Source organism: Engystomops pustulosus, chromosome 3, assembly GCF_040894005.1.
Source record: "Engystomops pustulosus chromosome 3, aEngPut4.maternal, whole genome shotgun sequence".
Lineage (NCBI taxonomy): Eukaryota > Metazoa > Chordata > Amphibia > Anura > Leptodactylidae > Engystomops > Engystomops pustulosus.
The window spans coordinates 63,112,247-63,137,364 of NC_092413.1; the positions used below are offsets into that span (position 1 = coordinate 63,112,247).

At 43.5% G+C, this 25,118-nt stretch overlaps 1 protein-coding gene across 12 annotated transcripts in view; it reads right to left on the reverse strand.

Moving 5' to 3' along the window:
* The window catches only part of SYNE1 (spectrin repeat containing nuclear envelope protein 1), a 476,843-nt gene that overhangs the window by 399,707 nt on the left and 52,018 nt on the right, over positions 1 to 25,118 (reverse strand). For 9 of the 12 annotated variants that reach the window (XM_072140965.1, XM_072140952.1, XM_072140957.1 and 6 more), the window contains exon 1: positions 6,075 to 6,361. The exons of 2 other annotated variants lie outside the window; for them this stretch is intronic. In XM_072140965.1, coding sequence (XP_071997066.1) covers positions 6,075 to 6,153 — 79 coding nt within the window. In that variant the 5' untranslated portion in view covers positions 6,154 to 6,361. Of the gene's footprint in view, positions 1 to 6,074; positions 6,363 to 25,118 lie in introns of those variants that run through there. One more of the 12 variants, XM_072140958.1, reaches the window with a different exon arrangement.

The window sequence follows — 25,118 nt, forward strand, 5'->3', positions numbered from 1 at the left end:
GGAAAATTATTATTATCCATTTGCAATGGATTAGATTAAAAAAAGCCTCCACAAAGTTTGATACCCAATTTCTCCCGAGTAGATTGATACCCCATATGTGGTGGTAAACTGTACGGGTGCACGGCCGGGCATAAAATGGAAGGAGCACCTTCCAGAGCAGATTTGCATTATTATTGGCCGTTTACCATACCATAAAAATAGTATATTTTTATTTTATGGGGTCACCTCGATTACAAAAATACCTCAATTATATTGTTTTTTTTCCAATTTTACTGAATAAAAAGTAATAAAAAAAAAAATTGAAAATATTGTTAATTTTAGCATCACTGTCTTTTCATATGCATAACTTTATTTTCCCGTGCAGTTCCTGTAATCATTCTGTTTTATCATACAGATTGTTACGGACGTGGCAATACCAAATATGTGGGGTTTATTTGTGTATTTGTGTTTTTAATACTTTATTAAGTGTTTGTATGGGAAAGGGACATTTTTGGTGCTTATAATTTTATTTATTTTTTTTTACTTATACACTGCACTTACACTTGACCGCGGCGTGTAAGGGGTTAACACTGGCGATGGGAGTCGGCTGTGCAAGAGAGCTGTGTCAGCTGTAATAAACAACTGACACCTGCTGCTTCTGGTGCCGTCTCAGTTGAGCTGGTGCCAGAAGTGGGACGTTAGAGAATGTCCCCGTGCGGGATGTATCTTCACGTAAGGACGTACTATAACGTCCTTGTGCGCTTAGGGGTTAAATGAGTAATAATAAGAACATAAACAAAAGAAAGTTGAATGCTACTACTGAAGTAAATATCAAGGTATTAGATGAACTTTCTTTACTGCCCCCAGCATGGTTTAAACACAGAAAAATGCAGCATGAAAGAATTAGGGTGCATTTACCCCGTGTGCTGAAGAGGAGAAGGTGACCCCCTCCATAAGAAACAGCGGTGCATGGCCGCACAACCGGGAAAAGAAAGAGCATGCTCTCTCTTTTCCCAGTGTACGGCGCCAAACGTACCGTACCACCACCGGGCGGCCATTGCCGTTTATGGGGACGTACATGCGGCCGCAAATTTGCGCCTGCTTGTATGTCCCCCCAGACGGCCATCTGAAGGAACCCTTAGTTGGAGTTTTTCATTAACCCCTAGGCGCACCAGGACGTTATAGTACGTCCCCGGGGCTAGATGCTTAGCGCACGGGGACGTTCTATAATGTCCTGCTTCTGGCAGCGGCTCACGAACGGAGCCGGTACCAGAAGCAGCGGCTGTCAGCTGTCTAGTACAGCTGACATCCTGCGCTAACACCCGCGATCGGAGCCAGCTCCGATCGCGGGTATTAACCCCTTACACGCCGCGGTCAAACATGACCGCGGCGTGTAAGGGTGTTTGCGCTGTCGATCGGATCCCCCGTGCCGCTTACCGGGGGATCCGATCCACTTCTGGGCAGCTCCGAGGACTGGCATGTGCCCCGGAGCTGCCCGGTCTCCATGGCAGTCAGACCCCTTCCGGGTCTGACTGTAAACTGTCTGAGCATGCGCAAGCTTGCTCAGACAGTTTACACTGCTCTACAATAAAATAGTATTGTAGAGCAGTGTATTGAACTTAAACCAGTGATCAGAGCATCACTGGTTCAAGTTCAAGTATGTATAAGTAAAAACATGCAAAAACAGTTCACACTACACATTATAATAAATAAAAAATAAATACATAAAAATATAAGCCCCTAAAATGTCACTTTCCCATCAAAACACTTAAACACAAAAACACAAAAAACCCTGCATATTTGGCATTGCCTTTTCCGTAACAATCTGTATAATAAAACAAAATCGTTACTGGACCCGCACGGTACACGCCGTAGAAAAAAAAACGCAAAAACGTTCCGAAAAAAGATAATTTTTAATTAATACCCTATAAAAAAATGCTCTAAAAAGTAATTTAAAAAATGTTATGCACTCCAAAATAAGCCCACTAAAAAGAACAACTCTTCTCGCAAAAAATAAGCCCCTAACCAGATTTGTCAGCCGAAAAATAAAAAAGTTATGCATATGAAAAGATGGTGATGCTAAAATGAACAAGATTTTCTCCAAATTGGTTTTTATTCAGTACAATTGAATAAAATACACAAAACCCCCACATATTTTTTATCCCTGCGTCCGTAACAATCTGCATAATAAAACAGAATCGTTATTAGATCCGCAAAGTGAACCCCGTAAAAAAACTAAACAAAAAAAAGCTCCAGAAAAAAGATCATTTTCAATTAATACCCTATAAAAATGCTCTAAAAAGGGATTTAAAAAATGTTATGCACTCTAAAATAAGACCACTAAAAAGAACAATCCTTCTCGCTAAAAATAAGCCCTTAAACAGATTTGTGAGGCGAAAAATAAAAAAGTTACGCATATGAAAGACGGTGATGCTAAAAGTAACAACATTTTTGCCAAATTACTTTTTATGCACTAAAAATGGGAAAAAAATAAAAAATCTATATAAATGAGGTCTTTTTGTAATCGTGGCAACCCATAGAATAAAAATAATATACTATTTTTATGGTATGGTAAACAGCCAAAAAAAAAAAACCCATAAAAATCTTCCTGAAAAGTGATGATTTTCATTTCCTCCACCAACAAAGAGTTAATAAAATCTCACCAATTAGCCTATAGATTCCCCCAAATTACGTACCAGAAAAGTGCATCTCATGTGGCAAAAGAAATAAGCCCCTATAGGTCCACATTAAAAAAAGAAAAAAATTATAGCCTGTACAATGGGACATAGCAAATCTGATCTGGATGGCGCCTCCTTCCCTTCTATGCCCGGCCGTGCGCCCATACAGCAGGTTACCAGCACATGTAGAGTATCCGTGTACTCGGGAGACATTGGGTAACAAACTTTGTGGAGCCTTTATTCATTTAATTCATTGTAAATGTTTAATTTTCCACCCAAAATGGGTGTATTGTGAAAAAATATTACAATTTGCAGACTGCACCTCCATTTTGTTTTAACCCCTATAAAACACGTAAAGCGTTAACAAACTTCTTAAAAGTGGTTTTTCATACGTTGAGGTGTGTAGTTTCCACAATGGGGTAATTTACGAGTCTCACTATTATTTAGGCCTATCAGTGTGAATTAGAAGTTGAGCAGGTCCATCTAAATACAGGTTTTGGTGATTTTACAAAAAATGTGAAAAATGATACCTAAATTCTGAGCCTCATAACATTCTAGTAAAATATGTGGAATCTTAAAAAATAGCGTTCCAAAGCTATAACCACTTATAGTGACACAGGTCAGACTTGAAAAATGTATGTATGTATGTATGTATAAAATTATTATTATTGTAACATTAACATTTTTCATGTATGAGAAGGGGTGTGGCTAAATAAAAAAGTGGTCATGGTTTCACTGAAATGGATGCAAACGAAAAATTGTGTGCATTTTTCTGTCATAGATCAAACCAACAAAAAATTAGGGAAAAGTCAGACAGGACAGTCTTCGACTACGCAGGTATTTATATTATCAGTTGAAGACTACATGGGAAGGTTCGGATTAAAAGGAACTGTTAAGGAGATCGCACTGGTTTCGGACGCCATCTTGACTACTGTCTGCCATTTTAAATATTAGCCAGGGATCACGCCGGGGGTCACGCCGGGGGTCACAGTCCAGTTAATGCCATGATTCAAACTTCATTTTATGTAACCTGTTTGCTTCCCTGCCAACTAATTCCCTTTGACATTTAATGAGAATCCAGTCTGTCCTTCATCTTTAGTAATCTTATATCTATATCATCTATATATCTTGTTCTCTAGCACTGCTTATCTCTTGTTTTGGTTAGTAAGAAGCTTCTGGGGTCATTCTCAGTACTTTTTGTAGCTTGATAATATAAACAATACCATTTATCTGTGAACAAGGTCCCTGAGAACCGAGCACAATTAATTAACTTTTTGTAGAATGTATTAGAGGGCGGTTGTAGTACATTTAAACTAAGCCTATAGCATCCAAGCACCTTATCTACTTGTCACGCCCACCAATGCTGATTTTTCTGTCTTTTTATATATGTGCTTGTATGTGAAATAAACGGGGAGAAGATCTTTACATATACTAAGAGACTGACGTGTGTCTTGGTTTTGTGTTCAAGCCCTGGGGCAGTCATGAAAGAGTTAATTTGAAAGTCACCTGTACAACTGAAGTAAGGGCGGTTAAGCCCTAGATAAAAATCTCTAACAGCACCAAATGCGTAAGTGTAAAAGTGAGTGGACCCTTAAATCCCGGAATTATTATTTTTTTTTTTAAATAGAACCCTTTGAGCGTCCAATATTACAAAGAAATTCTTTGTACTAAATTCTCAGCATCATTCAGTTATTAACATACCACTCAAATAGAAGAGTTAACAGACTAATAATTTGAAACATGAAAGTTTGTTTCATGGTCTTATTCATGGCCAAAGTTGTACATGTGTAATGAAAGTGGCTTCTCACTGTACAAACAAATTCTTTGACTAGAGTGATGTGGAGGGCCATGGCCTATGTGAACATATACACTTATACCACACTATTGATGATCCAACATTGTGTGGGGGCCATCGTGCTGCTGGCTTTTTTGGCGTAAAAATTGCCATGTGGTGTTGCACATGGCAATAGTAACTCCCATAACATAGAAGTCCTAACCAATGAAATTATCAACCTGTTGGCTAGTGCAAGGACATGCAAGTACTGATTTATGAATTTAGACTTTTCAAAAAGTCACATAAAAAGCTGCAAAGTCACTCCGGTCTACTCTGGGCACCTGTGGAAAACATAGAATTTTTTTGGCTTTATGTGGCTTTTTACATTTTAGAGAACGCACGATAGTCTTAGACCTGTCCAAAGGATTCTAATGATGACCTCTTATTTATCTTATAAATGTAGATAACCCAAGATCTGACCTGGACCATCATTATCTCTTCAACAACACCAACAGTTTGAAACAAACAAAAATTCTGGTTAGAAAATCTATATAAAGTAATGTTCTCAATTATTTCTAGCCATAGTGCATTGCTGTTGATGTACACGTACCATATTGAGCGTCCTTCTAGATACTGTCACCATATCAAATGTAATATATTATTTAGAATTTAAAATAACAAACTTAATCTAGTCTAATCTATTGAAATACTTGAAAAAACATGATACGAGGACCATAGTGATCTAAATATCCACAGAAAGACAAACAGAAAGAAAGCGGAAGTGCTCCAATAACCTTGTGCTCAATGATTTATCTCATCCTGCCATCCCCAGAAGTGACTATTGATTTTTCTGCAGGCCTCAGCACACAATCTCTCCAGAAGCAGTGTTCATTGCCTGCAGTGTCAAAAAAAAATGGACAACTCCTTATAAAATAGACTGTAGTTTTCTCCCATGTTCTCAAACGGTAGTAAACAAAATGCAAGCCTACAGCTAAGAGAGGCAAGGTTTATTTTAAAGTGCAGTTCTCAGTAGGGACAATACATGTGCCCTGTTACACAGGTACCTGTATCCTATATTACGGTATGTATTCTGGATCTTCTGGCTTAACTTCAACAAAGTTATATCTGTTACCGTACTTTTGTGTTCTACATGGAACAGTAATGATGGATCTGTCATATAATGGACATCAAGGTTGTTTCACAGACCAGACAGACTATAATAGGGTCTGTAGCATTCCCTTCCATCAGCTGTTGTATTTGTAGTAACACAACATGCTGCACATTTGAGAAAATCTGTTTTATAAGCATCTACTACAGGCATCACAACAGCCTATAGTACATTAGGTTACGTTATCCAAGTGTAATATCATATAAATACCGTGCAACCTATTCTAGAAAACCAACCAAAACTGCATTAAAAATCATATTCACAAAGCCAGAGGGGTTTTCTTTTGGATAGCTATAACTGTGTTACATGTCTTTCTACAGTATAATGTGTGTACTCTATCATTATGCAGTGAAAAAATGAAAATCAATGTAAGTCGGTGTTTAATTTTTCTAATTAAATTCATAGAATTACTTCTATAACACACACAAAACAAATTAAAATATAAAAAGTTATACATCATATGCATTGTACTTACCCCTGAGATATTGAAAGAATCCAGTTACAAGGTTAATTGAGGTAACCTTACGAGTGCCAACCTCCTTACACCAAGACATTATAGCTCCTTATGACCTACTGTAGTATTCCAGTAGCAATTTAGATGAACTTGTTGATAAAAATCCCTTAATCCCACAACGCCTGTTGGATACAATACATTCAGCTTCTCAGTTACAGGATATTAAAGCGATCCATGCCCTGTGTAATTCACAGCCAGCTGTTTTGCAGTAGTGTTTCCTGCTCTATCTTCAGCCATCATGCTGTCTTCCTGATGTGCATTTCCATCTCCCTAAAGAACAACCAATCCGTTCACTGGAACCTGTGATGTCAGTAACCTAGATTATGTATCCCGTGCTCAGGGCAGCCCAAGGAAAGCTAGCTGATACGCTGAAGCAAGCAATTTTAGCAAGACAAACAGTAAGGTGCTGTATTGCATAATGTGGTACAGAAATTAGCTGGACACACATCAGTGTCTAAACCATGGAATATACTGTATGTTATATTTTGATTTTCAGTCTGCTGCAAGCTGTCACTACATACATGATAAAAGTGCATCAAAACAAACATTTAATAAATTATGTACATATATGTAAATATATGTTTGTTTGTGCACAGTAACATCCACCACAGTGGTAAGTATATGCACGGAGACAAAAAAACGAATAATCATCATCATCTTTATCTATAAAGCGCCATCATATTCTGTAGAACTTTACAAATCATGGAGGATGTATTCAATGGAATAATGGAATAATATCATTTGCTTATGTCTAAATTGTCAAAGTGTAATCTTCAATCTTCAAATGTAAAGGACATACATAGAAAAAAAACTGTTCCTTAAGAGATTTAGTGTTTATTCACACCATGTGTAAATTTTACATTTGCAGTTATAGTCATGAAAAAAAGAAAGCGCACCCTCTTTAAATTCTATAATCGGGACATAATTATAATTAAAGGGGCGTGGCCTGGCTGTGGAGGGTGATGGACGCACATTGAAGGCGCTCCTGCACTCACCCCACATTCTCCCGTTGTATCCCGGTATCCAGCGAACCTCTTTCACTCCTGATGGGCGCGAAACGGAGAGCACCCTCCAAACCAGCAGGCAAAGCGTCCGCCCGTGGAATCGGGAGATACCTCGCGGACTTGGCCACTACTGCAGCCGGGACCCGGGCTACCAAGATGGCGGCTGGCCCGTCACCCGCCGAGGAGAACTGCGCGGGACCCCCTGCTGCCGGACGGGCTGGCATCGGAGCCACAACAATCCACAAACTGCCCTGCGGGCAGGAGGGGAGGCCCGGAATCGCACGCCGGACCGGGCGAACATGTGGCACCTACCTCGGTAAGCCACGTGGGGAAGATGGCGGCCACACAGGAGATCTCCAGCGGGGGCGGACGGACATGAGGTGCCGGAACATGTGCTACCACGACCTGCTCTGCAGCAGGTAGTAGCGGAGGTACACGCTGCTCCTGGAGGAGCACAGCGGGGATCAGAAGCTTCCATCCTCCAGCCCGAAGCCGGTCCCACTTGTAATGAGGAGGTTGTGTCTGCCTCCCAACAGGTACTGTCACCTCTCCCCTCTGCCTTAGCAGATCCTGCAGCCGGGCACAGAGGGGATCAGAAGCCTCCTGCCTCCCTAGGCCCACAGTACAGAGATCCCTCTCTTAGCTCCCCAAAACCGGGTCCATCCTGGGCTGACGAAGTGGAGGCCCAGCAGCGGGGGCACGGGGAACCGGGGACCTGGCCTGGGGAGTAAATACTGGAATCTCAAAGCGGTGATCAGGGGCAGAAGCTAACGTCAGCTCCCCAATCCCCCTTGCTGTGGCCTGAGAAAGGAGATAACTGGCCAGCTACACCAATGCATAATTCTCCAGCTCTGTATCCTATGACTCCGAGTCCCTCCCAGCCCCCAGAAATGGACTCTAGCCTTAATGTTCACAATGGGCGACAGCTACCCCATGCAGCTTTCTCTCCGGGGGGCACCCATGCTTCTCAGCATATGTTGCTTTCACAAGAACTGGGCGCTCTTGCTGAGCTACGCGCTCTGAGCTCTTATCTCCGTACTATACCTACTAGAGATGATATGGAGAGCTATATGGCCAGATTGGAGCAATCGTATACTATTGAACTTAATGGCGTGCGAGAAGAGGTCCGGCAGCTGGATGGTCGAATATCAGGGACAGAAATGGCCCATCAGGTTGTTAATGAACGCCTGGACTCCCATGATGCCACCTTATCTGCCCATACTTACCAATTGCAATATCTGTCGGATCAGATGGATGATGCAGAGAATAGGGGGCGCCGTAACAACATCAGGGTTCGCGGCCTCCCGGAGACAGTGGAAAACCCTCAGCTTCACGAGACTCTACGCCAAATCTTTAACTGCATACTAGAAGTCCCGGCTGATTCGCCTCTGGAATTGGACAGGGCTCATTGTTCGCTACAGGCCCCAACCTCAGGAGCAACCCAGGGATGTGATCTGCAAGGTCCATCGTTATCAGCTAAAGGACGCCATTATGTCTAAAGCTCGATTGGCAGGCAACATCGTGCATGGAGGGACTCAACTGCATCTTCTTCCTGACCTATCACGTTTGACCCTACTTAAGAGAAAAGCTCTTAAACCTTTGCTGAACGAGTTACAACAAAGGAATATTGTCTATTCGTGGGGATTCCCATTTCGCCTGCAGATAAGGAGAGCAGATCGGAGATTTGTTATTCGCCATCCTAGTGAGATTCCAGCCGTGGCCGAGGCGCTGGAAATCCCTGTCCCGGTCATAACGGATTGGCCAGGCCTTCCTACAGCAGCACAGAGGGGAGCTCTTCCCCTCCCTGAGAGGGCACCCAGACGTCACGCCCGAGGGGGTGTGGGGCGTGGGAGAGCTCCTGCCGATCGGGGCCTGGATCCTCGGCCTCCCCCTCTGGAATAGGCTAAGCCATATAATGCGTGCTAATTTTGCTGGTTCTTTTTTTGCTGGCTCATTTACCTGAGTTTAATGAGCCTACTATATTATGCCCCTAGGGGCCTGTGATATAGATGCTGTTTAATTGCGGAGGCTTACATTACTTTTGCACTGATCTTGCACTGGTAGACGCAGCGCCCTGTTCATATTCTGGGGCATATTCTCTCTCTTTTCTCACCCCCTTCCTCGCTCTTCTCTTCTCTCCCCTCTTTTTCCTTCCTTTTCCCTATTCTTTCCTTCCTCCTCTTCCCCCTGATTCCTTCTTTTCTTTTCCCTGGATACCTTAAGAATTCTTCTTTCCATGACGTGTAATTAACGGGTGTGGTGGGGTGGGTAGGGATCTGGTCCACAGCTAGTCTACTACCCACCGGGGAGTCCGTGGTCAGCAGGCTGCTCACGGTATTGTTACTGTTGTTTCCCCAATATATATATATATGTTTTGTGATTTGTGTGTAGCTTATTTGTCATCCTTCTTTAGTGTGGTTTGCTGTTTGTTACCCAACTTGTCCTCGTTAACTCCTGTTTGTCAGAAAGACGGGCCTTAGAGTGCATAAAACCTTACTGGGTCGGTCCTAGTCCGTTGTCTACCGTTGTCTACCCCCTTGTTGCCTTACTTTCTGTGTTTCCCCCTGGCCGGTGGTTTCTAAACCTCAATATGGACATTCTCAAGATAGGGTCCCTTAACGCGAGGGGAATGAATGTCCCACAGAAACAATCTCAGATTTTGTATGATATGCACAAGCAGAGGGTTAATATTCTCTTTTTGCAGGAGACGCACTTCAGGTCTACCAGCGTGCCAAGCATATGTGACCGATACTACACGCACTGGTTCCATCTATTGCCTTTCATAAATCGCTACCGCATGAAGTATTAGAATCATGCGAAGACAACGAAGGTTGGTATGTTTTTGTGAAGGTTAAAATATGGGGACAGATGCTCACTTTGGCCACCTGGTACCTACCTAATAACAACCTGGTCCCTTGCTGCAGAGTGATACTAGAGCGGTTATCAGATTTTGCCGAAGGTCATTTAATAGTAGGGGGGGATTTTAACTAGAGATGAGCGAGCACTAAAATGCTCGGGTACTCGTTATTCGAGACAAACTTTTCCCGATGCTCGAGTGCTCGTCTAGAATAACGAGCCCCATTGAAGTCAATGGGAGACTCAAGCATTTTTCAAGGGGACCAAGGCTCTGCACAGGGAAGCTTGGCCAAACACCTGGGAACCTCAGAAAAGGATGGAAACACCACGGAAATGGACAGGAAACAGCAGGGGCAGCATGCATGGATGCCTCTGAGGCTGCTTAAATGCACCATTATGCCAAAATTATGGGCAACAGCATGGCCATGACAGAGTGACAGAATGAAGCTAGATAGCATCTAAAACATCCAATAATTGACCCTGACACTATAGGGGACGGCATGCAGAGGCAGCGGCAGCAGCGGCAGGCTAGAGAGTGGCATGGCGACATACCCTAAATGGACTCAGGCTTCAAACCAATGGGTGGCAGAGAGGAACCAAAGGAGGTGAGCAAGAAGCGCTCAAATAATATCGGTACATGATAAAAGTTTGCCAGTATATTTTGTGGATTACACAGCAGGGTGGCGACAAAGTTAACAAGTTTGATGTGGAAGCCATGAAAACAACCCAAAATTCTGCCTGACACAGCTCGTTTGATAAGGGGACCATGTATGGAGGCAGTGAACTAGTAGTAGATTAAAGGTGCTGCAGTTAAAACTATGTTAGTTGGATCTTGGCATGGAGCTGGCGCTCCGCTGCCAGGCGAGCTTTCGCCAATCCAAGCCCCTGTCTCTAGGCTACTCCCCAAACAGCACTTCTAAGAACCTTTTGTATAAGATCAAGTGTAGTAGCGTTCTTATAAGTTTGGGATATGGCGGGTGAGGGGAAAGTAAACAGATGCGCAAGAAGCGCGGAAATAATATCGGTAAATGATAAAAGTTTGCCAGTATATTTTGTGGATTACACAGCAGGGTGGCGACAAAGTTAACAAGTTTGATGTGGAATGCCCTGTAATAGCTCTTGGGCGGTGTGCCTTTTATCGCCTAGGCTCAGCAGTTTGAGCACCGCCTGCTGTCGCTTAGCGACGGCACTGCTGTTGTGCCTAGAGCTACCGACTGATGGCGCCATGCCCACGGATGGTAATTTGGAGGAGGAGGAGGTGGAGGAGGGGTGGGAGGAGGAGGAGGTATAGTAGGCCTTTGAGACCTGGACCGAGGTAGGCCCCGCAATCCTCTGCGTCGGCAGTATATGACCAGCCCCAGGGTCAGACTCAGTCCCAGCCTGCACCAAGTTAAGTGTAGTAGCGTTCTTATAAGTTTGGGATATGGCGGGTGAGGGGAATGTAAACAGATGCGCAAGAAGCGCTGAAATAATATCCATAAATGGAAAAGTTTGCCAGTATATTTTGTGTATAACACAGCAGGGTGGCGACAAAGTTAACAACTTTGATGTGGAATCCATGAAAACAACCCAAATTTCTGCCTGACACACCTCGTTTGATAAGGGGACGATGTATGGAGGCAGCTATATGGACGACTTTTGGAGGTAGCAATGGAGACAACGTGTGGAGGCTGCTATGGAGACAATTTAATTTGGATAGTGCCTGTATGTGACAGTCCAAAAAAGTTTTCAAACCAGAGGAGCAGGTAGGTGGCCCTCCAGAAAAATTAAATGCATAAAGTACTATAGCTAGAGCCAGTGGGCCCTGTCAAAAAATAGCCAGTTTCCTCTGCTTTAGTGTACAAAGAGGGGGAGAAGGAGGAAAATGAGGAGGAGGAGGAGTGCATAAATTATTCAGGTTGAGCTTCCTTCACCTGGTGGAGATTGGAAATTATGAGAAATCCAGGCTTTACTCATCTTAATAAGCGTCAGCCTGTCAGCGCTGTCAGTCGCTTATCGGTGATGATGCCACCAGCTGCACTGAAAACCCGCTCGGACAACACACTAGCGGCAGGGCAGGCAAGAACCTCCAAGGCGTACAGCGCCAGTTCGTGCCACATGTCCAGCTTTGAAACCCAGTAGTTGTAGGGAGCTGTGTGATCATTTAGGACAATGGTATGGTCAGCTACATACTCCCTCACCATCTTTCTGTAAAGATCAGCCCTACTCTGCCGAGACTGGGGACAGGTGACAGTGTCTTGCTGGGGTGACATAAAGCTGGCAAAAGCCTTGTAAAGCGTACCCTTGCCAGTGCTGGACAAGCTGCCTGCTCGCCTACTCTCCCTCGCTACTTGTCCTGCAGAACTACGCATTCTGCCGCTAGCGCTGTCAGAAGGGAAATAGTGTTTCAGCTTGTGCACCAGGGCCTGCTGGTATTCATGCATTCTCACACTCCTTTCCTCTCCAGGGATGAGAGTGGAAAGATTTTGCTTGTACCGTGGGTCCAGGAGAGTGAATACCCAGTAATCGGTGCTGGAATAAATTCTTTGAACGCGAGGGTCACGGGATAGGCAGCCTAGCATGAAATCTGCCATATGCGCCAGAGTACCAACGCGTAAGAATTCACTCCCCTCACTGGCCTGACTGTCCATTTCCTCCTCCTCCAACTCCTCCAACTCCTCTTCTTCTGCCCATACACGCTGAACAGTGAAGGACTGAACAATGGTCCCCTCTTCTGTCTCGCCAACATTCTCCTCCTCTTCCTCCTCATCCTCCTCCACCTCCACCTCCTCCGATATGCGCTGAGAAACAGACCTAAGGGTGCTTTGGCTATCAACAAGGGAATCTTCTTCCCCCGTCTCTTGTGACGAGCGCAAAGCTTCCGACTTCATGCTGACCAGAGAGTTTTTCAACAGGCCAAGCAGCGGGATGGTGAGGCTGATGATGGCGGCATCGCCACTGACCATCTGTGTTGACTCCTCAAAGTTACTCAGCACCTGACAGATATCAGACATCCACGTCCACTCCTCATTGTAGACTTGAGGAAGCTGACTGACTTGACTACCAGTTCTGGTGGAAGTTGACATCTGGCAGTCTACAATCGCTCTGCGCTGCTGGTAAACTCTGGATAACATGGTTAATGTTGAATTCCACCTCGTGGGCACGTCGCACAACAGTCGGTGAGCGGGCAGTTGGAGGCGGCGCTGCGCTGCCCTGAGAGTGGCAGCATCTGTGCTGGACTTCCTGAAATGCGCACAGATGCGGCGCACCTTCGTGAGCAAATCAGACAGATTGGGGTATGTCTTGAGGAAACGCTGAACTATCAGATTTAACACATGGGCCAGGCATGGCACATGTGTCAGTCTGCCGAGTTGCAGAGCCGCCACCAGGTTACGGCCGTTGTCACACACAACCATGCCTGGCTTCAGGTTCAGCGGTGCCAGCCACAGATCAGTCTGCGCCGTGATGCCCTGTAATAGTTCTTGGGCGGTGTGCCTTTTATCGCCTAGGCTCAGCAGTTTGAGCACCGCCTGCTGTCGCTTAGCGACGGCACTGCTGCTGTGCCTAGAGCTAGCGACTGATGGCGCCATGCCCACCGATGGTAGTTCGGAGGAGGAGGTGGAGGAGGGGTGGGCGGAGGAGGAGGCATAGTAGGCCTGAAAGACCTGGACCGAGGTAGGCCCCGCAATCCTCGGCGTCGGCAGTATATGACCAGCCGCAGGGTCAGACTCGGTCCCAGCCTCCACCAAGTTAACCCAATGTGCCGTCAGCGATATATAGTGGCCCTGCCCGGCAGCACTCGTCCACGTGTCCGTGGTCAGGTGGACCTTGTCAGAAACGGCGTTGGTCTGGGCACGGATGATGTTGTCTGACACGTGCTGGTGCAGGGCTGGGACGGCACATCGGGAAAAGTAGTGGCGGCTGGGGACCGAATACCGAGGGGCGGCCGCCGCCATGAGGTTGCGAAAGGCCTCGGTCTCTACTAGCCTATAGGGCAGCATCTCCAGGCTAAGCAATCTGGAGACGTGGACATTAAGGGCTTGGGCGTGCGGGTGGGTTGCACTATATTTCTGTTTCCGCTCCAGCGTCTGGGGTATGGAGAGCTGAACGCTGGTGGATGCTGTGGAGGATCGTGGAGGCGACGATGGGGTTTTTGTGCCAGGGTCCTGGGCAGGGGGCCGACTATCAGCTGACACAGGGGAAGGAGCAGTGGTGTGCACGGCCGGAGGTGAACGGGCTTGGTGCCACTGAGTGGGGTGTTTAGCATTCATATGCCTGCGCATACTGGTGGTAGTTAAGCTAGTAGTGGTGGAACCCCTGCTGATCCTGGTTTGGCAAAGGTTGCACACCACAGTCCGTCGGTCATCTGGTGTTTCCTTAAAGAACCTCCAGACTTCTGAAAATCTAGCCCTCGCCGCGGGAGCCCTCGCCACGGGAGCTTCACTACGTGACACATTTGGCGCTGATGCACCTGCTCTGGCCCTGCCTCTCCGTCTGGCCCCACCACTGCCTCTTCCAACCTGTTCTGGTCGAGGACTCTCCTCCGTCTCAGAAGCACTGTGTTCACCCGGCCTCTCAACCCAGCTTGGGTCTGTCACCTCATCATCCTCCGATCCCTCAGTCTGCTCCCCCCTCGGACTTCCTGCCCTGACAACAACTTCACCACTGTCTGACAACCGTGTCTCCTCATCGTCGGACACCTCTTTACACACTTCTTCCACTACGTCAAGAAGGTCATCATCACCCACAGACTGCGACTGGTGGAAAACCTGGGCATCGGAAAATTGCTCAGCAGCAACCGGACAAGTGGTTTGTGACTGTGGGAAGGGTCCAGAAAACAGTTCCTCAGAGTATGCCAGTTCAAATGCCAAATTTTCCTGGGAGGGGGCAGACTGGGGGGGAGGAGGCTGAGGTGCAGGAGCTGGAGGAGTGCCGATTTCGGTGACATGGGTGGACTGCGTGGAAGACTGACTGGTGGACAAATTGCTCGAAGCATTGTCGGCAATCCACGACATCACCTGTTCGCACTGTTCTGGCCTCAACAGTGCTCTACCACGAGTCCCAGTAACTTCAGACATGAACCTAGGGAGTGTAGCTCTGGGGCGTTCCCCTGCTCCCTCATCAGCAGGTGGTGTCTCACCCCGCCCAGGACCACGGCCTCTGACCCCTGCAGTAGTTGGACGCCCACGTACCCGCGCTCGTCCTCTACCCCTAGCCCTCGGGTTAAACATTTTTCAAATTAAAGTTATAACTTTAATTTTTTTTTTACTTTTTTTTGTGGGTTTTTTTTTTTGTGGGTTTTTTTTTTTGTGTTTTTTAGTTTTTAAAACCAAACGATGCTATCCTATTGCTATGGCTATTTTCTAGCCAAGTATGAAAGCACACTGCTATGCCAGATGAGATGACGCTGAGTTACGAAAAAATAAACGTAAAATAAAAAGGAAATGGCAGACTGTGCCTAATTGAAATCCAACCCCTAATAAATTTTCCCACTTCGGTCTTTGCGATGGATATGTGCGTCACTAAGCGCTAAACACAACGGTCGCAAGTCTCACTACAAATTCCTCACAATTTGGTAGTAGATGCACTGCAGCAAGGACAGCCACCAGCAGATCAACCAGAAATAAAATATATATAACGCTATTGTAGGCGTAATTAAGCCGTTTGGATTCTCCTATGGCTATTTTCTAGCCAAGTATGAAAGCACACTGCTATGCCAGATGAGATGACGCTGAGTTATTAAAAAAATAAACGTAAAATAAAAAGAAACTGGCAGACTGTGCCTAATTGAAATCCAACCCCTAATAAATTTTCCCACTTCGGTCTTTGCGATGGATATGTGCGTCACTAAGCGCTAAACACAAAGGTCGCAAGTCTCACTACAAATTCCTCACAATTTGGTAGTAGATGCACTGCAGCAAGGACAGCCACCAGCAGATCAACCAGAAATAAAATATATATAACGCTATTGTAGGCGTAAGTAAGCCGTTTGGATTCTCCTATGGCTATTTTCTAGCCAAGTATGAAAGCACACTGCTATGCCAGATGAGATGACGCTGAGTTATGAAAAAATAAACGTAAAATAAAAAGTAAATGGCAGACTGTGCCTAATTGAAATCAAACCCCTAATAAATTTTCCCACTTTGGTGTTTGAGGTGGATATGTGTGTCACTAAGAGCTAAACACAACGGTAGCAAGTCCCCCTGCAAATTCCTCACAATATGGTACTAGCTGCAAATAAAAAAAAAAAAAAAGTATAACGTTATTGTAGCCCTAAGAAGGGCTGTTGGGTTCTTGTAGAATCACTCCTGCCTAACACTATTCTAATTGAACAGCCTAACGCTTTCCCTGACCAGCAGCAGCTCTCTCCCTAGCGGCATCCAGACACAGAATGATCCGAGCAGCGCAGGCAGGGGCTAGTCTATTCCAGGGTCACCTGATCTGGCCAGCCAACCACTGCTATCGACGTGTAAGGGTACCACGTCATGCTGGGTGGAGTGCAGAGTCTCCTGGCTTGTGATTGGCTCTGTTTCTGGCCGCCAAAAAGCAAAACGGCGGGAGCTGCCATTTTCTCGAGCGGGCGAAGTATTCGTCCGAGCAACGAGCAGTTTCGAGTACGCTAATGCTCGAACGAGCATCAAGCTCGGACGAGTATGTTCGCTCATCTCTAATTTTAACTTTACCTTACCTTACCTTACACTAAATATTTATATGTGTGGCATGGTCATTGGTATCTATGTGTTTGGTATATTCATTCCTGAAATATATTTATATTAATATTTACGTTATATAGATTTCAGTTATATATCAATGTGTGTGGTATTTTTGCTGAAGGGACAAATTTTTATTATTGCAGATGAACCCAAAGCAGTTTCACTTTTAGATTACATTTTTAGGCATTTCATTTTCCCTTCAGGCTTTGCCCTGATTCTACCGTATTTTTTCTAAAAAAATTCACACAGAGGGGGGGGCACAAAAATGGCTAAATGTTTACAGTTAAAAATATTTGGTTGGGGCCCACTCAGATGTGTTCTCCCCTCCCTCCCCAGATGTGTTGAAACCCTAGCTATGCCACTGCGAGAGACACACGAAATGCCATTGTCAGGCTCCAGGGGTAATGGACCCACAGGACCACAAAGGACGATGACGTAAGCTGACACCTGGAACCGGAATCTAAGTATCACCCAGATTTCACTAGAGCCTGCCGCAAAGCGGGTTAGACTTGCTGTGGCAAGGTACCACCAGGTCGTTCCACAGGTGTGACTTTGTCCACGGTGGCAGCCAACTTAAGGGACACACACGTCAGGCAGAATCGTAGTCCGGTACAGGTAGGAAGTCAAGCATGGGATCAGAGACAGATGTAGCAACAGGTCAGGGCAGGCGGAACAGGATCAAGGCAGCCGCAGGACCATGACACCTCAAAGTAGGTGAACCATAAACTCCACTGCACACCAAAAGTATTATAGAATTAAATGTAAGGTCATTCATGCCAAAGCTAAAGCTTGGCCTAAAGTGGGTTCTGCAACTGAAGCATGATTGCAAGCACACCAGCAGATATACTATAAAAAGATTAAAATAGAAAAAAATGAAGATGTTGTGCTGGCCCAGTCAGAGTACAAACATAGGAGACTTTAATATATACATGGAAGGACGGGCATATAGAACAGTGTAGTCTTTAAAATCAGTACCGGGTGAAAGTGTAAGGGTAAAGTTAAAATATAAAATGACAGGTGACAAATGGTGGGGTGCCCATGGTTGAGTCCCCACTTGTACCTCCAATAATACATGGTAATTAACACTGTAACACTTTATTCTGAAGTATTTTGGAGCAGGTTTCTATATTTGTACCTCATATTACATATTTTCAATACAATATAACTACAGCTGACTTTATAATAATATACTTCAATAAACAATGAAGCAGCTGGATCCAATTTACTGAGTACAAAAAAGTCTTACTAACAAAGTAGTCCATTTACAGTAGCTCACCGACAAATATCAGAGGAAGCCTAGCATACAATGACTACTCGGGGTTCTATTGCTAAATAACAATTATAGATAGTTGTACGTCATTTCGATGAATAGCAGAACACAACTGTAATAACGGTGTGAATTGACATGTTGAAAGCACATGAAAAGTTCTAATATGGTTTTCTCCTGGCCTTAGGGTAAATAAGAAAAAAAAGTTGTCAGTGTCAGGATTCAAGGGGAGTGAACCCCCTGTACCACCACGGATGATGACGTAAGCCGATACCTGGGACCTGGTTTTCCACAGAGCCTGCCGCAAAGGGGTTTGAACTTGCTGCAGTGTGGTACCACCAGGACGCTCCACTGGCATGACTTTGTCCACGGTAGCAGCCAAGGTGAGGTACAGAGTCATCAGGCAGAACCGTGGCCAGGGACAGGCAGGAGGTCGAGACAGGCAGCACAGGATCAACATCAAGGCAGCCAGCGGAGAAGCGAAGTCAGGAACAAAACAGAGGTCACAACAGGAAATCAAGACTAGCGCACAAGACATGGGACTTGTGCGTTAGAAGGCATAGAAGCACAAAGATCTGGCAGGGGAGACAGGAAAGGGCCGGAAATTTAATCAAATGGGCAGACGATCAGCGCCATTTCCTTTAGATACATGTTTGGCCAACAGCTACTTCAAATGGAATTCATATAATGAAATCCTTATATGCATCTTCAGTTTAAACGAGTGTGCATATGTTCCAAAAAGGATGATGAGCTTGAAAGCACAAATATCCAAAATAATTATATTCAACAGGGCCGATACTTTATTCCCAATTATTTTTGTCATTACACATTATATCAAACCTGAGCATTGTAAAGCCAGTGGGCCACATCCGGCCCTCTAACTGTTTCTAAGCAGCCCATGTGAGCTCCCAAGCCTGACTGCCCACCTTGCTGAGGCATCGCTGGTATGTATCTGGTCCCACAGGAAGAGTGGGGCCCGCAGCTGTCACTGTGGCAGAGCAGGAAGTAATAGAGTCTCTGTTCTGTCACTGTGCATAGAACCACTTTGCAGTTTCGGCAGCGCTATGACGCAAAGGACCAGAACAGAAGACAGCCGCCACTGGAGAGATCAGAGGAAAAGCTACCATACTAATTTTTTTTGTTTTTGTAATGCCATACAAAGGGGAGGATGAAATGGCGGACAAAAAAAAAAAAAAAGACAGGGCATAAGGAGAAGGGGGCATTATAAATTGGGGCACAATGGAGGGAGCATTATAAAAGGGCCATAAGGAGAGGGGGCATAATGGAGGGAGCATTGTAAAAGGCAGCACAAGGAGAATGGGCATTATAAATGGTTGTATAATAGAGGGAGCATTATAAAAGGAGCCTAAATAGGGGGCACCATAAATGAGGATAAAATGGAGGGAGCATCCTAAATGGGGGCACAATGCTAGGGGACATTATAAATGGGGGCAAAATATAGGGAGCCTTATAAAAGGGGAATAAGGAGAGGAGGCACCATAAATGGGGGCACAATGGAAGGAGCATTAAAAATGTTGCTTTTTGCAGATGACTTGCTCTTTATCACTTCTCTTAATGACCTAAAGATAGCTCAGTGCTTCATAAAATACTCAGGCTTAAATATATATTGATGTAAATCTACTATTTACCCAATATAGTGGGTAGCACAACCAAAAATACACTTTTAAGAAGTTTGTTAACCCTTTAGGTGTTTTATAGGGGTTAAAACAAAATGCAGGTGCAGTCTGCAAATTGTAATATTTTTTCACAATACACTCATTTTGGGTGGAAAATTAAACATTTACAGTGGAATAAATGAATAAAGGCTCCACGAAGTTTGTTACCCAATCTCTCCCGAGTACACAGATACCCTATATGTGGTGGTAACGTGCTGTATGGGAGCACGGCCGGACATAGGAGGGAAGGAGGCGCCATCCAGAGCAGATTTTCACATTGTACAGGCTATAATTTTTTTCTTTTTGTTAATGTGGACCTATAGGGGCTTATTTCTTTTGCCACATGAGATGCACTTTTCTGGTATGTAATTTTGGGGAATCTATAGGCTAATTGGTGAGATTTTATTAACTCTTTGTTGGTGGAGGAAATGAAAATCATCACTTTAGGAAGATTTTTATGGGGGGTTTTTTTGGCCGTTTACCATACCATAAAAATACTATATTATTTTTATTCTATGGGTCACCATGATTACAAAAAGACCTCATTTATATAGATTTTTTATTTTTTCCCATTTTTACTGAATAAAAAGTAATTTGGCAAAAATGTTGTTAATTTTAGAATCACCGTCTTTCATATGCATAACTTTTTTATTTTTCGCCTCACAAATCTGTTTAAGGGCTTATTTTTTGCGAGAAGAATTGTTCTTTTTAGTGGTCTTATTTTAGAGTGCATAACATTTCTTAAATCACTTTTTAGAGCATTTTTTATAGGGTGTTAATTGAAAATTATCTTTTTTTTGGAGCTTTTTTGGGTTTTTTTACGGGGTTCACTTTGCGGATCTAATAACGATTCTGTTTTATTATGCAGATTGTTACGGACGCAGGGATACCAAATATGTGGGGGTTTTGTGTATTTTATTCAATTGTACTGAATAAAAACCAATTTGGAGAAAATCTTGTTCATTTTAGCATCACCATCTTTTCATATGCATAACTTTTTTATTTTTCGGCTGACAAATCTAGTTAGGGGCTTATTTTTTTAGCGAGAACAGTTCTTTATAGTGGGCTTTATAGTGGGCTTATTTTGGAGTGCATAACATTTTTTAAATCACTTTTTAGAGCATTTTTTATAGGGTATTAATTAAAAATGATCTTTTTTCAGAACGTTTTTGCCTTTTTTTTTCTACGGCGTGTACCGTGCGGGTCCAGTAACGATTCTGTTTTATTATACAGATTGTTACGGACGCGGCAATACCAAATATGCAGGGTTTTTTTTGTGCTTTTTATACTTTATTAAGTGTTTTTTTAGGAAAGTGACATTTTAGGGGCTTATATTTTAATGTATTTATTTTTTATTTATTCTAATGTGTTAACTTTAGTGTTTTTACTTATACATACTTGAACTTGAACCAGTGATGCTCTGATCACTGGTTTAAGTTCAATACACTGCTCTACAATACTATTTTATTGTAGAGCAGTGTAAACTGTCTGAGCATGCTTGCGCATGCTCACACAGTTTGCAGTCAGATCGGGCAGCTCCGGGGCACATGCCAGTCCTCGGAGCTGCCCAGAAGATCGGATCCCCCGGTAAGCGGCACGGGGGATCCGATCCACAGCGCAAACACCCTTACATGCCGCGGTCATGCTTGACCGCGGCGTGTAAGGGGTTAACACCCGCAATCGGAGCCGGCTCCGATCGCGGGTGTTAGCGCAGGCTGTCAGCTGTGATAGACAGCTGACAACCGTTGCTTCTGGAGCCGGCTCCGTTCGTAAGCCGGTACCAGAAGCTGGACGTTATAGAACGTCCCCGTGCGCTAAGTATCTAGCCCCGGGGATGTACTAGTGCGCCTAGGGGTTAACACATGGATAGACGCAATGGGACGTTTTCATTTACTCCGCTATGGGTTAACTAAAATGGGGGGTGACAGTTTTAGATATATTCAACTAAAGTCTATAATTGAAAAGGAGAGAGAAAATACAGATTTTGAGACAATTGAATGTATACGAAGAAAATAAAAGGTACAATTTCAGCTGTATACAAATCCTCCTTAAAAAAAGACAAGGAGAAAGTCCCCATGGTATGTAGGGAAAATGGAGTCAGGATATTGACAACCTAGCCAAAGAAAAAATGGGATGTAATGATTAGTGACATGAAGAAAATTACATGTGTTCCAGGTTTATTGGAGACACAATATTATATAAACACACAGAGTATATTGGAACCAAGATAAATTAAAAAGTAAAGGAGTTAGGAGGGACTCACTTTGCCCCAAGTGCTTAAGGGAAAATGCAGATATTTTTCACTAATTTTGGAGATGTCCCCAATTATGTAGATATTGGGAGCTGGTGAAGGATGATATTTCTGATATATTTTAAAGGGGTTGTCCGAGTTCTTGAAAAAAAGCTAAAAGTGGCCGGGAGCAGGCTGCTTAAAAAAAAATAAAGATGTACTTACCTCCCGGTGCCCTCCCGTATCCAGCGCTGCTGTCGCTCCGGTCCGGGCGCCATGTAAACAAACATGGCCGCCGGAGCAGCGCTGGATTCAGCTTCCGGCCGGCCGTGGCCGTGCACGCCTATCCGTCCCTATACACAGCATTGTGTATAGAGTCCAGCGCTGCTCCGGCGGCCATGTTTGTTTACATGGCGCCCGGACCGGAGTGACAGCAGCGCTGGATACGGGAGGGCACCGGGAGGTAAGTACATCTTTATTTTTTTTAAGCAGCCCTGTCCCGGCCACTTTTAGCTTTTTTTCAAGAACTCGGACAACCCCTTTAACTAACTAGATTCAAGACTATCTATTTTGGGGTATGTACAACAGTCACGAAATCTGGGATATTCAAATATCAAATCGTATTGCTGGTATTGATAGCAAGGAAAAGAATAGTGTTTCTTTTGATGTCATATACTGGAAAATGGGATGTGCTCGCTGCAGTTCACTGAGATTTCCCCATTGGAAAATTAATTGTCCATCAGATGGTCAGTTGGCCTTGACAAAATCAATGGGTTAACCCAACATTAGTCGTATATGTATGGCTAACTTTAGATATTATTCATGAGAATAGTCTTGAAACCTGAAGGTTGAATTGTGTACGACACTTTCACTGCCTGAGGCACCAACTGAAATACCGGACTCTTCATACACATACCATTGTTTGTTTCTGACACCAAATATATTGACCACATACCAACAATATATGCAATTAGCTTTTAGTTTCCTACCAGGTAATACTTCTACAAGGTCACATGCAAGGCTGCAGTATAACTCACAGTTATATTGTATTGTAAAAAAAGTTTGAAAGCTACATTTACAAAAACCAAAATAAGTCAACAACATAATTGTCTTGAAATTTCATTTGTGTATAAATGCATATAGATGGTCATGGTTATTACAACACATATTTTACTACACAAAAGAATTGTAGTAATGGGATTATATAATGGAGTTACTTCAAGACATCCTCCAAAAGTCTTATCTTGGTTGAGCTGTATACATAATGTGCTACAAAACCTCTAAAGACATTAAAATAATTTGTTCATGTGATCAGTGGGGGTCTTGTGGATCAGACTTTCATTTTCCTCCCAATAATGGCCTATGCATCAGTCACTCCTACTAGGTTGACTGATTATTTTCCAAGGATTATGTCCACCAGAGCATGGGCCATTTAGTAAGGGATCTATACTAGGGTATCTAGGCACATACATATCCCCTTATAAAAAAATGAAAATGTAAAAAATTATTTGAATGCAATTTATGCAACACCCCCACCCCCAGTTAACAATATACTATGATGCTCTTTCATGTGAAATAAATTTGTTTGGTCAACAACTATTGCGATAAACTCCCCCACAGGTATACAAGGATGAAATAAGTTTGATGTGTTTTCGAGAGAGGAATAGTCCACTTTATTTTCCCACATGTATAAAGGATCAGGCAAGATTAAATCCCACATTCCTCAACTTTGCCATCAGGAAGAGTGGGGTGACCAACATATTCACAAAAAAGTCAGGTTTAGGTGACCTCTCTGTTATGTGTAGACACATTTCTAAAAATACACACATGGGTGAGTGGGATATTTAAAGATGAAATGCCTCATGCCAGTCATCCCTGCCTGAATGTACCCTTAAACTCACATGCATAATTCCAGATGCTAATACAATGATAAGTGGATTGTGCTCTATCCACATAGAGACACAGGTGGGGATCCAACCATAAAGTTTTTTTAAACAAACCAATCGACTTGACTGAGAATTTCCAATTACTTCCACAAAAGAGAACGCCAGCCGTTCTCATAAAAAAACAGCATTCAGTTCAGTGCAGTTTCTATAAAAAAACTCATAGGCCATTAAAACTTGTGACAGTTTGTGATAAGTCAGTTCTTTATATAACTGAAATCTCCATCTGCTGCATCCTAACTTAATGATCACTCAATTACTATGGACCGATTCATGGAGTCGAAAATAGAAGGGAAAACACAGGGCGCTACGACTCAGCTAAATATGGGGATTTTTGTTTCCGCTAACATGGTGATTGGGCGCTTATTGTTGATCCCTACGGGAATCGCATTTAGTCCATGGTAACGTTGCATATTTTGCTTCCAATTGCCATGGCAATATAAATGCTACTCTCATAGTAAACATCAGCACAGCTCAGACACATTCAGATCAGTACGTTCTGACATTTATCCATATCCGTACTGAACGCCAATATAAATTACCAGTTTCTAAAAATATTTACATCTGTACAAATTAGTCTATATAATATTATATATATATATATATATATATATATATATATATACATACATACACACAAAACCCTATCCAATTATATTAATTATGCCCCGACATTCAGGAATGGTATTGATGGACAGTTACATCCCCCTATCAAGTCTCTGTACTGGAAATGAGGCTTTCGCACTTCTATATAATGTTGTTTATACTTTGCAACTTATCACTTTATAATCCATTACTCTGAACCTGACGAAGGCGCTGCTACGGCGCCGAAATGCGTAGTTCATCTTTTAATAATAAAGACGGTTTTTAATGTGAAGATGTGCCATTGATGTGGATTCTTCTGCCTTGCCACAAAGATACAACTCAATTACTATGACAATCACATATTTTCCATGGAACATATTACTGAAAAGTTACTTGTGTACACAAGAGAATCATGGAAGTGTAGAATATTGCAAGAACTTGATGTTAAAGTAGTGTAATCATATTTACCTTTACGTGAGGAAATGACAAGACTAATTTTCAGCATGTTTCCTCTAGTATTCAGATAACTCTAGTCTGCCCTGATTCCTGGAGTTTCTGAAGCAAACGGATGCTTTTGTCAAGGAAACCCTCAGACAGTAGTTGAATTCAGCAGCCATTGTCATGGCAACTCTTCTGTATATCCATTTTAATTACCTCCTGACCAGCACCTTTCCCACTGTCAGAGCTTTAGATTTCAAGTGCAGATATAAAGACCATGGTGTGGCTAGATCTGCACATGTAACCAGGCATGC